General features: G+C 36.3%; 1 protein-coding gene across 1 annotated transcript; it reads right to left on the bottom strand.

The window, feature by feature from the left end:
• Positions 1 to 608: 608 nt before the first annotated feature.
• LOC147522736 (Pentatricopeptide repeat (PPR) superfamily protein) lies at positions 609 to 3,912 on the bottom strand. The gene is made up of 2 exons (XM_086594953.1): positions 1,419 to 3,912; positions 609 to 1,226 (listed from the first exon to the last, which is right to left on the bottom strand). The coding sequence occupies exon 1, from the start codon at positions 3,841 to 3,843 to the stop codon at positions 2,245 to 2,247; it is 1,599 nt and encodes a 532-aa protein (XP_086451079.1). The 5' UTR covers positions 3,844 to 3,912; the 3' UTR covers positions 609 to 1,226; positions 1,419 to 2,244.
• Between the last annotated feature and the right edge of the window lie 9,389 nt (positions 3,913 to 13,301).

A 13,301-nucleotide genomic window follows, 5' to 3' on the forward strand; every position in this document is an offset into this window, starting at 1 on the left:
TTCAAGTACGTTGGAGTTTAATAGACAACAGGCTCGTATCAGTACAAGAAATCACCTATGAAAAGGAAGGAAAATCACGGTCTTGCCAGTAATTGAGTTGAAAAAGACGAATCATCTCTATTAATAAGTCCGATGAGTTATTATCAGTATCATTTTCTCCATTACTTACTGCGTACAGATCAAGTTCATTGTTATTACTCAATTGAGCACTCGGTATTTCTTGTCTGATATTTGAGGCAGCGTTGATACAACTCGGTGCCAACTAGAGTGACTGTGGCTGTGACTATAATAATAATGGTATGAGGATCAAGAAAGGAGAAAAAGAACATTGCAATGAAAGATGGAGAGAGGACTATAAGAATTGAAAATTAAAACTGAGCCTTGTTTAAGGCACGAAGTATATTGTTGCTGTACTGATAAGCGATAACAATAGATTAAGTGCAAGAGAAACAGATTACAATAGGACTCTAAAACCGAACTAAACCAAATCATAGATCTACGGCAAACTCTATGAACGGCGGCACCTTTTAGCGAATTTACAGCCCACACCATTCACTCCCCTTCCTGGAAAAATACGAGTCCACCTTGAAGCTAGAGTAGTTGCAATATTAGCCGACAACAGTTATGCTTGACTACTAGAATGGGACGCAACCTCTTTGAGATTACCTCAAACACAATTGGAGTTTAATTACATTTACAGCAGAAATTGGATTTGACTTGAGGAAGATCCTTTGTAGCATATATTTAACTTCAGTTTCTTTTAACCAAATGAATATTATATTCTTGGTTCTTCGGAAACTTGGCTCAATCTGCGGAATCTCAAGAGTTCCTTTTAATACCCGAAACATATTCTGTCCTTCTGACATGACCATGGAAGAGAGGTGACGTTGTTTATGATCTGAACTGACTTCTACCTTTTAGAATCGAACATTACACAGTCTGCAAGACCTGCATCAATAGCCCTGAGCATTACACTCCCTTGGTCATCTATGATCATACCTCAAAACCATATCTATCAACCATAACAGAACCATCTGCATTCACTTTTACAGCCCCAGGTAGTAATCTTAGGTTTGAAATTTGTTTGTACATAGCATCCCCAAATTATCCAAAAAGACGATACTTTAGTAGCAGCTGTGTCTGGTACTTCCTTTAGTATATTCTGCAAGTAGATCTTCATGTCCTTAATTCTGCTACAGACAATCATGTCAGCTGGTTGTGATTTACTGCAGAATAGTAAAAAAATTCTTAATACACAATCATAAGCCTTCATTCTTAACATGTCATTTACTAGGTTCTAGACTTCTAGCCTTAGCTCGACAAGACGCTCACTCTTTTTTTTTTTTTTTTTGGATTAGCAAGCCTGTTTTAAATGAGATCAGTAACTCTTTGATGCTGGCGGGGTTCGAGCCCCATACCTCTGGTATCATCACCCAAAGGTTCTAGCCTTAGCTCGACAAGACGCTCACTCTCAGTCCCAGGTACCACTAAGATAGCCTATTATTGTTTCTGTGAACCCTGCTGCTTGCCCCAAAAGATGTATTCCAAATAACTATTAGTACATTTTGCTTTCTCCAATACTCCTGCACGCAACTGGCACATCAACACCATGGGTAGAAAAAAATTCAGTCACCAAGTCCTATAGTACAAGTACACTAATGCTTCATCTTCATAAGCATGAATCAAAAGACACTATCAGTTTCATGAGGTACTGTCCCTATTGTTGATCTCTTCATATATGATGAGCATGCTTGACTGTCCCCAAATCTCACTTTAGAAAGTCTGGAGCACCTCCTAAACCCGTAGCACAACCATCAGTTGAAGTAACCATCCGTTGATTTAGAAACTCTGGAGCACTTACTTGAAACTCGACCCAACGTTTCTAGCTCTTTCTTTATCTTGAATTCTATTGTAGATTGAAGAACCTTCCTTTCTTGCTTCCTTTATTTCTGAAATTCCGTACACAGTTTTAAGGAAACACATCATTGTTTAGGAACTGCTCAAAGACTCAGAAAGTACATGCTGTTGCCCAAATAAGGTCATCTTGACAAAACCTTCCTATGATTTGGGCTTAGCATTCACCATTAAAGATTGCTAGAGGAGCAAACCCACATTACATCTTGCGTTGCCGTGAGTTAGGAAGTTAGGTGAGGGGGTGGATAAGAAGTTGGGAAATATATAAACCATTGAGATCAATCTTAATCACTCACACACTTTCTTTTAGAAAACCATTTCCAGGTTCAATTAAGATTTTGAATTAAAAAAGAACCCCATGAGCTCTTTGTTGTCTGTGTCAATTGTGCTAGAACCAGCTTCTTTTATCACCCCTCTATCATCCATTAAATTCCTGACTCTCTCCACACCATCCCACTCACCCTTTGAGGCATATATATTTGAAAGCAAAACATAGTCCCCACTATGATTCCGTCTCATTGCTAAAAGCTTCTCATTTGCACGTTTCCCTAGAACAACGTTTCCTTGGATCCTACAGGCCCCAAGCAATGTTCTCCAAATGATGGGATTGGGTTCGATTTCCATCTCTTCTACAAACTTAAATGCTTCATCCAGTAGCCCCGCACGTCCTAGCAGGTCTACCATACAACCATAATGCTTTATGTTAGGTTCAATACCATACTGAATCCTCATTAGGTCAAAGTACTGGCACCCTTCAATGACCATCCCACCATGACTACAAGCAACTAAGACACCAACGAAGGTGATCTCATCTGGCCTGAATTTCTCCCTCTGCATCTCTATAAACAATTGAATAGATTCGTCTACATGACCATGTACAGCTAATGCACCAATAATAGAGTTCCAAGTTGAGACATCCCTCTCTCTCATTCCCCTAAATACTTCCAGTGCTCTCTCAATGCTTCCACACTTGGCGTACATGTCTATAAGTGCATTACCAAGAACAGTACTCATTCTTTTCAAACCAGTCTCCATAATGGACTGATGTATCTTCTGACCCACATCCAAACCTCCAAAATCTGTGCAAGCAGATAACAGGCATAACATGGTAACCTCATCAGGTCGTTCTCCCGCACACCTCATCCCTTCATATATCTCAAATGCCTGCTCATGAGACCCACAAAGCACATATCCAGCAATCATCACATTCCACGTAACAACATCTCTCTCAGGTACCTCATTAAAAAGTTTCCTAGCACTCTCCATCTCCCCATGCTTAGCATACCCAGTAATCATGACATTCCAAGAAACCAAATCTTTAACCGGCATCTCATCAAAAAGCTGGCGAGCCATCACCAACTCACCTCTCCTTGCATACCCAGCCGTCAAAGCTGACCAAGCTACCACATCCCTCTCTGCGTAGCCCTCAAAGAGCATCCTTGCAACCTTCAACTCCCCACAATTTGCATGAAAATAAATAAGGGTATTCCTAACAAACGTATTCGACTCAAACCCAAACTTCAAAACCTTCCCATGAATCCCATTACCCATATTAACCCAAGACAACCTAGTGCAAGCCTTAAGGACAAACGGAAAAGTAAAATTATCAGCCCCTATACACTTTTTCTCCATTTGGGTATATAACAAAACAGCTTTACAAGGAACTGAACTTTGAGCTGAGCCTCTAATGATAGTGTTCCACATGAAAGTATCTGGTTCAGTAATTTGTTCAAACAAAGTTTGAGCGTAAGTTATAGTCCCGGGTATTACCATTGCACTGGTGAAAATAAGCTCTCTCAAAGCATAACGATTTGAGTTGAATCCATTAACAATCAAGTTTGCATGGACTTGTTTCAATGCATGAATGTTTGCACAGTTTTTCCATAAAGTTGACAGTTGGGGACGGTTGGAGATTGTTTTTCTAATCATCACAAATTCACAACGGTTTTTTCCAACTGTAATGGAGCGGTCCAGCTCTTTTTTGTTGGTTTCAACTTTGAAGTAAGAGTTTGGGCTGGGCCTCAATACAGCGTATGAGCCCATTATGTATGTTGGGTCGTAGTTCGGTCCAAATATCCAGTTTCATTTTCCGACCCGAAAAATATGGGTCCGAAATAGCCACCAGTGGGGTGGGTGATAATTTGGCCCCTAGGCCCTCAAAATTGCATGTTCAAGCCCTCAAAAGTTGGGCCTCACAGATTTGAAGGGTGGGCCGGCCCGGCCCTCATGCTTATAACTGGCGGGGTAGGGCCTAGGTTCTGAAATATGAGCCCGACCCTCATTAAGCCCTCACCAACCCTCACTTGGCCATCATACATTTTATTGTTATTTTACATTATATTTATGTATTATATTTTAATTATCTAAGTTATATATAAAAAATCACTAAATTAGTTTTTAATAGTAGATAAATTAGAACATAACATAACATATACTTTTTTTGTAATTGATTGAATGATATGTATATCAGTTATACATAAAAGCAAATCCAACATAACAACATATTTAAGTATGAAAAATGTAGATGTTTTAAGAGTATTATCTCTTCCACCATCTCTATCTCATTTTTTTGTTTTTCTAAAGATATAAGAATTAGTTTTGTATACTTAGTTAAAATTGATATACATAATCAATGTATGATAAAAATAAATAAATAAATCACAAAAAATGCCCTGCCCTCAAACCATAAAAGCCCTCATGATTGAGGGCCATGTTAGCACGCCCCTATTTTGTATTGAGGGCCGAGTCGAGTAGGGTCAAGCATGAAAACTCAAGCCCTTAACCCGCCCTTTAACCCTCATTTTTTAGGGCCAAATGAAAGCCACGTCGGGCCCGGTCTAATTATATTTTACTAGTTTATTATTATTATTATTATTTTGTGATTTTTTATTTATTTTTATCATACTTTGATTATGTATATCAATTTGAGAGTGACTTTGTGGACAAACTTGTCCACAAGCAGTAGCTTCTCATTGGTCCAAACACTTTGTGGGCCAGATAAACAGTTTTTTTGGGCAGCCTCTCCACCAATCAACACATGAGGTCTTGTGGACAACAAATAGTTGTAGATCCACAAAATTATTCTCTATCAATTTTAACTAAGTATACAAAACTAATTGTTATGCATTTAGAAAATAAAATAAAAAAATAGATAATAGAGATGGTGGAAGAGATTATATTCTTAAAATATCTATACTTTTCATACTTAAACTATGTTGTTAGTTGTTAGGTTGGATTTGTTTTTATGTATGACTTATATACTATCATTAAATCAATTACAAAAAATGCATATGTTATGTTATGTTCTAATTTAGTGATTTTTTTATGCAACTTAGATAATTATAGTATAATACATAAATATAATATAAAATAAAAAGAAACCGTATAAGGGCCAAGTGAGGGCTGGTGAGGGCTTAATGAGGACCGGGCTCATGCTTCAGAACCTAGGTCCTAGCCCGCCCCTTATAAGCATGAGAGCCGGGCCGGGCCACCTCTCAAATCTGTGAGGGCCAACTTTTGAGGGCTTGAACATGCAATTTTGAGGAGTGGGTCGGGGCGGGTTGAGGGCCTGAGGGACAAATTATCACCCCTAGCCCACCACCTTTCTTTAATAATTTGTTTCATTCGCCAGCTACACTATACTAGGGGTGTTAAAAGGGTCGGGCCGGGCTACCATAAAAGCCATCATGATTGAGGGCCAGGCTAGCCCATTCCTATTTTGTTTTTGAGGGCTAGGTCGAGTAGGGTTATGACATTATATCTTTTTTTTTTACAAATTATATGTTACTAGTGTACTTAATTTTTTTGGCGATTTTATTTATTTATTTTTATCATGCTTTGATTATATATATATCAATTTTAACTAAGTATACAAAACTAATTCTTATGCCTTTAGGAAAAGAGAGATAGAGATGGTGGAAGAGATAATACTCTTAAAGCATCTATATTTTTCATATTTAACTATGTTGTTAGGTTGAATTTGTTTTTATGTATGACTTATATACCTATCATTCAATCAATTACAAAAAGCGATATATTATGTGTTATAATCTATCCCCTATTGAAAACTAATTTATTAGTGAAAAACAATACAATTACTTAGATAATTAAAGTATAATACATAAATGTAATGTAAAATAACAAGAAAACGTATGAGGGGCAAGTGAGGGCTTAATGAGAGTTGGACTTATGCTTCAAAACCTAGGCCTTAGCCCGCCCCTTATAGGCATGAAAGCCGGGCCAGCCAGCCCCTCAAATATGTGAGGGCTAATTTTTGAGGACTTTAATATGCAATTTTGAGGGCTGGGTCGGGGCGGGTTGAGGGCCTGAGGGCCAAATTATCACCCCTGATTGTACCACTACAAGACAAACAAAAAATGAAGAGCACTCATACTTTATTCACTGTCTTGTTTTTTAATATCGAAAATATGTATATATACAACAGTTTATACAATGACCTATATCTCATTCCACAAATTTACTTACGACTTGATTTTTAGTGAATATCATCTTTCCATCATAGATGACAACCCTATAAAAAATGGGCTCACTTGGAAATTTCTAAAGATGCCAAAGAGAAGGTTGCAAAATTTTAAATCATGACCGTTAAAAAAAATCACATTTTCAAATCAACTTTTGAAAAGGGTAGAGATTTCGAAATGAACTCAAATTTTGTAGATATGATATTTATATTGATAAGATCGTACTCGCAAAATATTAGCTCTTAGTTCAACTTAGAAAAGGGTGTTGTATAAACTGTTGTACAAAAAGTGTTGTGTATGGATGCCCCCTATAAATATAGAGAGAAAAAATAATAACATTATTCTTCATACCGTTTTTGGTATTATTATTGTGTTTTTGTTTCTTATTTCTTCATTATATTACTTTCTACTTTGGTTCATTATTGGCTTCTCTTGCTTAACCTATGTTTTTATTTTATACAAGAGCTTCTAGCTCAATTGGTTGTGTACCCCTTTTCTCATGAGAGAGGTTGCAAGTTCGAATCCCACCAAGTGTTGGTTGGGATTTCTTAATTTCTTGTGTAATTATGTGATGGGTCTTTGGGCCAAATGAGCCTTCGGGCAAGAGATAGGGTGTTGTGCTACGATGGGTATACCGATGAGCAAAAACAAGTCTTCTTGCACAAGGTGGAGGCGATTGGCTCTACTCAAAATGGCGCATCAGCAAGAGTCTTCGGGTTAGGTGGTTAGGATTTCTTAATTTCTTGTGTAATTATGTGATGGGTCTTTGGGCCAAATGAGCCTTCGAGCTAGAGACAGGGTGTTGTGCTACGATGGGTAGACCAATGAGCAAAAACAAGTCTTCTTGCATAAGGTGGAGGCAGTTGGCTCTACTTAAAATGGCACATCAGCGAGAGTTTTCGGGTTAGGTTCCCTTTGGGGTTGGTGAGCCTTCGGACTAGGGTCTTTCAATGTAACCAGTGTGGGTCTGCCTTAATCTTCTAAATATTTAAAAAAAAAAAAGATAAAAGATAAAACCCCCCATAGTTTGTCTCACTTTTGAATGAACAACCCCCATGATTTGGCAACTCACACTTAATTACCCAATGCATCCCAATTCTATTTGGGCAACATCCATATTTGCATTATTGACTATTCTGCCCTTGTCTTCCTTTGTTCAACAGTTCTTCGAAATTAGCAAAGGTTTGATCTCTAAAGTGTATAAATAAATTAGCAGTTCTATAGTACACCTTGGTTATGGGTGTGCTGGTATCTTATCCCTTGGTTATAGACTTTGACATGCAATACACCCTCACCTCTTGCTTGATAGAGGGCCCATATGTGATAGCACAGGTACAACCTGCGTACTCTAGATTTTGGCTAAATAAATATAAGAAAATGCAAATCGTGTTGTATAACCATTCAACATTTTGCTGTAAAAAGTTACTCATACATGAGGGTGATCATTTTATATATGAACAATTAGTAATAGCTTGAAGTGAACGTGGTAATTTCTTCTGGTACCACTTCCTCTTTTCATTGTCCGTGATACTATATATATATATATATATAGGGATATAATATATGGTTTATACCATGGCCCATATAATGGTTTATAAGACGAACTAGAGCCTAATTTTTTGTGGATATGTCCAACAAACCATGAAGATCACCTCCACAAAATTTCAGCTCATTTGATGATGTTTAACAATGTCAAAAGATGATTGCAAAATCGAAAAATCTGGGCCGTTAAAAAAAATTTAAAGTTGTCAACAATTTTTAAATAGGTTAGAGATTTCCAAATGAGCCAAATTTTTTGTGCAAAATCTATCCATAGTTAGGAGATCATATCCACAAAATATTAGCTTTTAACTCATCTTGTAAAGGGGCGTGGTATAAACCATGGTATAGAAAACCATGGGAAACGGATCCCTCCTCATATATATATATATATCATCCAAAAAAGTGAAGCCGATCAACCAACTCCTAGATGTGCTATGAACGTCATACCAATTGGATTAGAAAATGGATTTAATCAAGTCTAAATCTTTGACAATTTGATCGAAACTTTCAGTTATTGCATGAATCTCGCTGGAAAGGGGATGGGATCTATCTGATGCAACAAACACATTAACTTGTTATTCAAGTCGATCCAACTATGACCAGGTTGCTTTATGATCCCATTTCTTTCCATCATCATCCTAATTTCCACTGCGTCATCCCATCTCCCTGCATCTACATGCATCTTCTTCTGTTGCAATGCTAATCTTGATAGTACTCTTTGGTGTCCGGGGTCTTTTTCAGAGTTTAGTAGTGGCAGAGTGGAACCCAGTTGCTTGCAGAAGCCTTTGCTCTTGGAGTGATGTTGAAGAGAGGAAGACAAGGGTAGAATGGCCAATAATGTAAATATGGATGTTAGCCAAATAGAATCAGGATGGATTGGGTAGTTAAGTGTGAGTTGCCAAATCATGGGGGTTCATTCCAAAACGAGACAAACTATGGGTGGTTTTATCTAAAAACAAAAAAAAAACCCTATGTTTTTTGGGGGTTTTTTTTTTTGTTCTATCTTAAATATGTAACGTTGCATCTTTGGGACTGCTCGGTGCCCTATGTAAGTAATAAGAATACTCATTACTTGTTTTTCATCTTGACTAATCAAGGGGGTTGCTCTCGAGCAATACTACACTGACACAGGAAAAATGACATAGTCAAGACACAGTGATGTGGCATATTGCAGTAGTGAAAATAAGAGCCAAAAATCTATTTTCTATCACTCAAAACACTTCTTCTCTTTCCATTATCATATTTCCATTTTTATTATGCCATTCTAATCCTTTTTTTATAGCAAATCATCAATTCCATTGATTTTTCATAGTACTGCAGTGGTTTTCATGGTGGAACATTGATGTTGCAGTGGTGGTTTTTCATAGTGCAACATTGATGTTGCAGTGCCACGTCACTGTGTCGGTCAACTGTGTCAAATTCTCTGTGTCAGTGTAGAATTATTGGCTAGTACTTAACTATTTTTTTTAGTGGTGAAAATAGGATATTATTATAACTATTTTTTTTTTTGACGGAAAAGTTGAGAGCTGCGAGGGGCGACTACTTTAACTATTGTTTAGTAAAACCCATAACTTTTTTTCCGAGTAAACTAATGGGGTTTTTTTGTTTTCTTCTATGAAGAACAACCTTTGGGAGAATCTTTCTACTAAAAATCATAATAGAGAATTTTTCTACAAAAAATCAGCTAAAACGAAAATATTTAACCTTATCAAAATTTGTTTCGAAATTGAAAAATCTGGACCGTTGGATAATTTTATAACACTGTAAGCAAATTTTGATACGACTAGACATTTTCAAATGCACTGATTTTTTCTAAGGATGATCTATATTGTAAGAGGAATATCTTCATAAAAAATCAACTTCTAATTCATTGTGGAGTTTCTTTGGAGTTCATATACCGGTAAGGATGATATATATATAGGGTCCTATTCTTGCTCGGACCCATTTTTGTGTCAGGCGGACCGAAGTTGGGCCGAATTTTTGGGCGGTCTGCCCTTATTTGTTGGTCTTAACTCATAAATCATACACCCCCAACCAAATACCAATAAAACCGCAAACCGGCAACCCCACAAACCCACACACACTCGATTTCCATTTCACGATTTTACGCTTGGACTAAAAACCCACAAACACTCATAATCATCCCTTCTACTTAACTTAGCCACAAATATCCTCTTATACCGAAGCTTTGTATCTGTTGACGTCAATGCTATTAATCAGAATGAAACCGCGAATGGATTTGGCGGATAAACTCCAATATGGAGATTAAGGAAGGTCCGGTTGAGGTGCGAAGCAAGGCAATGGAACTGAAAAAGGGTTAGTGATATAAAGCATGAGGTGCATTCACAGCTTATACAGAATGCAAAGACCCACAAAAGAATGTCGGTATTGCCAAAAGAGCTATCTTGGAAACCGCGATAGAAAGAATTGCTCAAAAACACAACAAATTCTATAATCGTTTGGGGCTCTTTTGCCTCTATAGCATTCATGGCTATATTCAATCTACCCGGTCAAAGACTTGCTTTTGGACTCGATCTTTGGGAAAGCCAACATTGCTAACAATGTTGGGTTTCAATGTTTTGCTTTTAAATGCTACATCTCTGTTCATATCTCTAGTCAAATTTTGTTGTGGTGGTCCGGATAACCTTGGTTGCTCGGGATACTAGTATCTTGCAGAACAAGGTACTAGTAAACAAGCTAATGTGGGGCAAAGATGCCTTAACCCGTGGTGCTTTTGCACTATATTAGGATTCAAAGTTGAGGAATGGCGAGGAGATATTACTAGCTTCTTCCATTAAGAACAAGAATAGAGCGATTTGACTTATGAAGGAGATGAGCTCTGAAATTTTTGTTTTCATATTCACCTTAGAACCCTTTATCCAACCGGAACTAAAGATAAAAGGCCTCTAATACAAGTACTATGATCAACTCGGCAAACTTGGATTGGACAACAACCTTGAACAAGAATTACCTTAGCATACCATTATGTTCGGATACAATATGTCAATGGAATATAAAAAGTATATTTTGCAAAACTCAAGCATTCTTAGAACTTTTTCATTTCTAGAATTAAATAAATTTTCCAAACAAATACAATACGAGACCATATAAAGATTACACCAATGATCATTTTGCCGTTTTTGAGTGTTTGATAAGCCAATCAATGACACCGTCTATGTTGATCGAATCCTTGCATGAGATCATGTAGCAAAGATACTTCTTTATATCTTTGATGGACTCCGGCACTTTATGTATGTTTTTGGCATTTGGGACGGTGTTGCCACACCGTTTGAGACTAAGTCCAAACGGTGTGGCCACACCGGCCCAAATGCAAAAACAGCAAGTCATATTTTTCCAAGTACTAGTTTCAAGCGACATGGCCACACCGTTTGAGACTAAGTCCAAACGGTGTGGCTACATCCGTTCAAATGCAAAAAAAATAGAATTTTTTTTTGCCAAGTTCAAATCTCAAACGACATGGCCACAACTTTTTTTAGGTCCCAAACGGTGTGGGTCGTTAAAATAACTTCAAACGCCATGGCCACACCGTTCAAGTCGCAAAAAACAGATTTTTTCAAATCTTAAGCGACATGGCCACATCGTTTTGGACCACGATCGGACGGTTTTTTGACGAGACCGTTTGGTGTGAAATACAAACGACCTAGCGTCGTTTAATTACTACATGCATAATTATTACATGTATAATCAGGGACAATCAATAATTTTTGCATAATTATTACATGTATAAAATACATTAATAATTCCTACATGCAAAATTATTACATGCATAATTACTACATGCATAATTATTACATGTATAATCACCGTGGACAAATCAATAATTTTACATGCATAATTATTACATGTATAATTACTACATTCATAATTACGTTTAATTTATATTTACCTAATTCTTATTAAATGCATCATCATCCATTCCTCTATTTTCTTCACTTTGAACTTGTTCTACATTCTTTTTTTTGAATGGGGTCACTTGGAACTTGTTCTATTTTTTGAATGGGGTCATGATGCATTACATTTTTTTTCTTAGTCATCTTCATTTTCTAAAAATGGGGTTGGGCTCTTCCATTTAGTTTTTGTTAAAGGGTTTAAGGATTTATGATTTTTATTGAATAAGAGGGTTGAAAATGCAACTCAAATTCATAAAAAAACAACTTTTGGGACTAATGACACATTTGTAATAAGTTGTTTTAGTTTTTGGAGTTCATATGTGGTCCGTCCGGTAAGGATATACCTATATATAAGAAGATAACAACTGAGGAGTTCTCAAGTGTGTCCTTTACGAAGCTTCTCTGCTGCTCAACTATCTCGTCTCTACATGGTAAGATTATTTTTCCATTTTTACCTTTATATTCTTATTATTTTTGTGTGTCAAGTAAGGTTACTATTGTAATGCTCTGAATTCTTAATTAATTGTTTCATTTATTAAGAATGAATTTGTTAACACGTGTTTCTTCATTTATTAATTAAGTTTAGAACAAACCAGGGATGTGTTTATGTTAGTGAATTATTTACACCTTGCGATTTCGACAAATTCTATAAAACCGTGTGTGGGTCGTCAATGTGGTTTATGGTAGGAGTGTACCTAAATAATTGCCATAAATGAATTCAGAAAATTGGGTATAGGTACACAGACGCAAATTTCTTAAGTTTAGAGAAAATAACAAATTTTTTTTTTTTTTCCTCCATAAAAACTAAAATTTGGCATCTGTCTCAAATTTCATACTGACTTTTACAATTTTGATCTCTTTTATTAGTCCCAACTAAAAAAGCCAACTACCAACAAAAAAAAAGATACAAATTAAATCAATTACCAAAAGAGTAGTGGGTTAATCAAAATAACTAAAATTCATCCGAAATCTACAAAATTCCAATTAAAAGTGAGATGAATTTCTGGAGAGACCAAAACAATATGAAAAACATCAACTTCAAAAACGGAAAAAATGTATGTTGATTACAACTAATTTCAATACAGCTTTAACAATTTAAAATGCATATCTGATAATTTTGAATAACATGTTTAAGCTTTGTTTGATGTAATTCAAATTGTGAAATTGTGAAAGGACAAATGATTTTTTTTTTATAAGACAATTGTATTATTTGATTGCAGTACATCTTGGAGCAATACACACCCACCCTTGCCTGATGAGTGGTCTCGATTGACACACACACCTACAGCATGCGCACATTAGATTTTCGTATTATTTATTTGTAGAAGAAATTGGCAGTTACAAATAAAATGGTAAAAATGAGAAATAAGAAGTTTTAAAAACAGTTAATACACCCAAAAAGTGATGTGTTGTTAAAATTGGAGTAGAATCAAAAAATAATATTGGTCTTTCT

Source organism: Coptis chinensis, chromosome 1, assembly GCF_015680905.1.
Source record: "Coptis chinensis isolate HL-2020 chromosome 1, ASM1568090v1, whole genome shotgun sequence".
NCBI classification, from domain to species: Eukaryota; Viridiplantae; Streptophyta; class Magnoliopsida; order Ranunculales; family Ranunculaceae; genus Coptis; species Coptis chinensis.

Excerpts from the sequence above, each read along its gene's own strand:
- LOC147522736 (XM_086594953.1), bottom strand. The coding sequence starts at position 3,843 with ATGATTAGAAAAACAATCTCCAACCGTCCCCAACTGTCAACTTTATGG.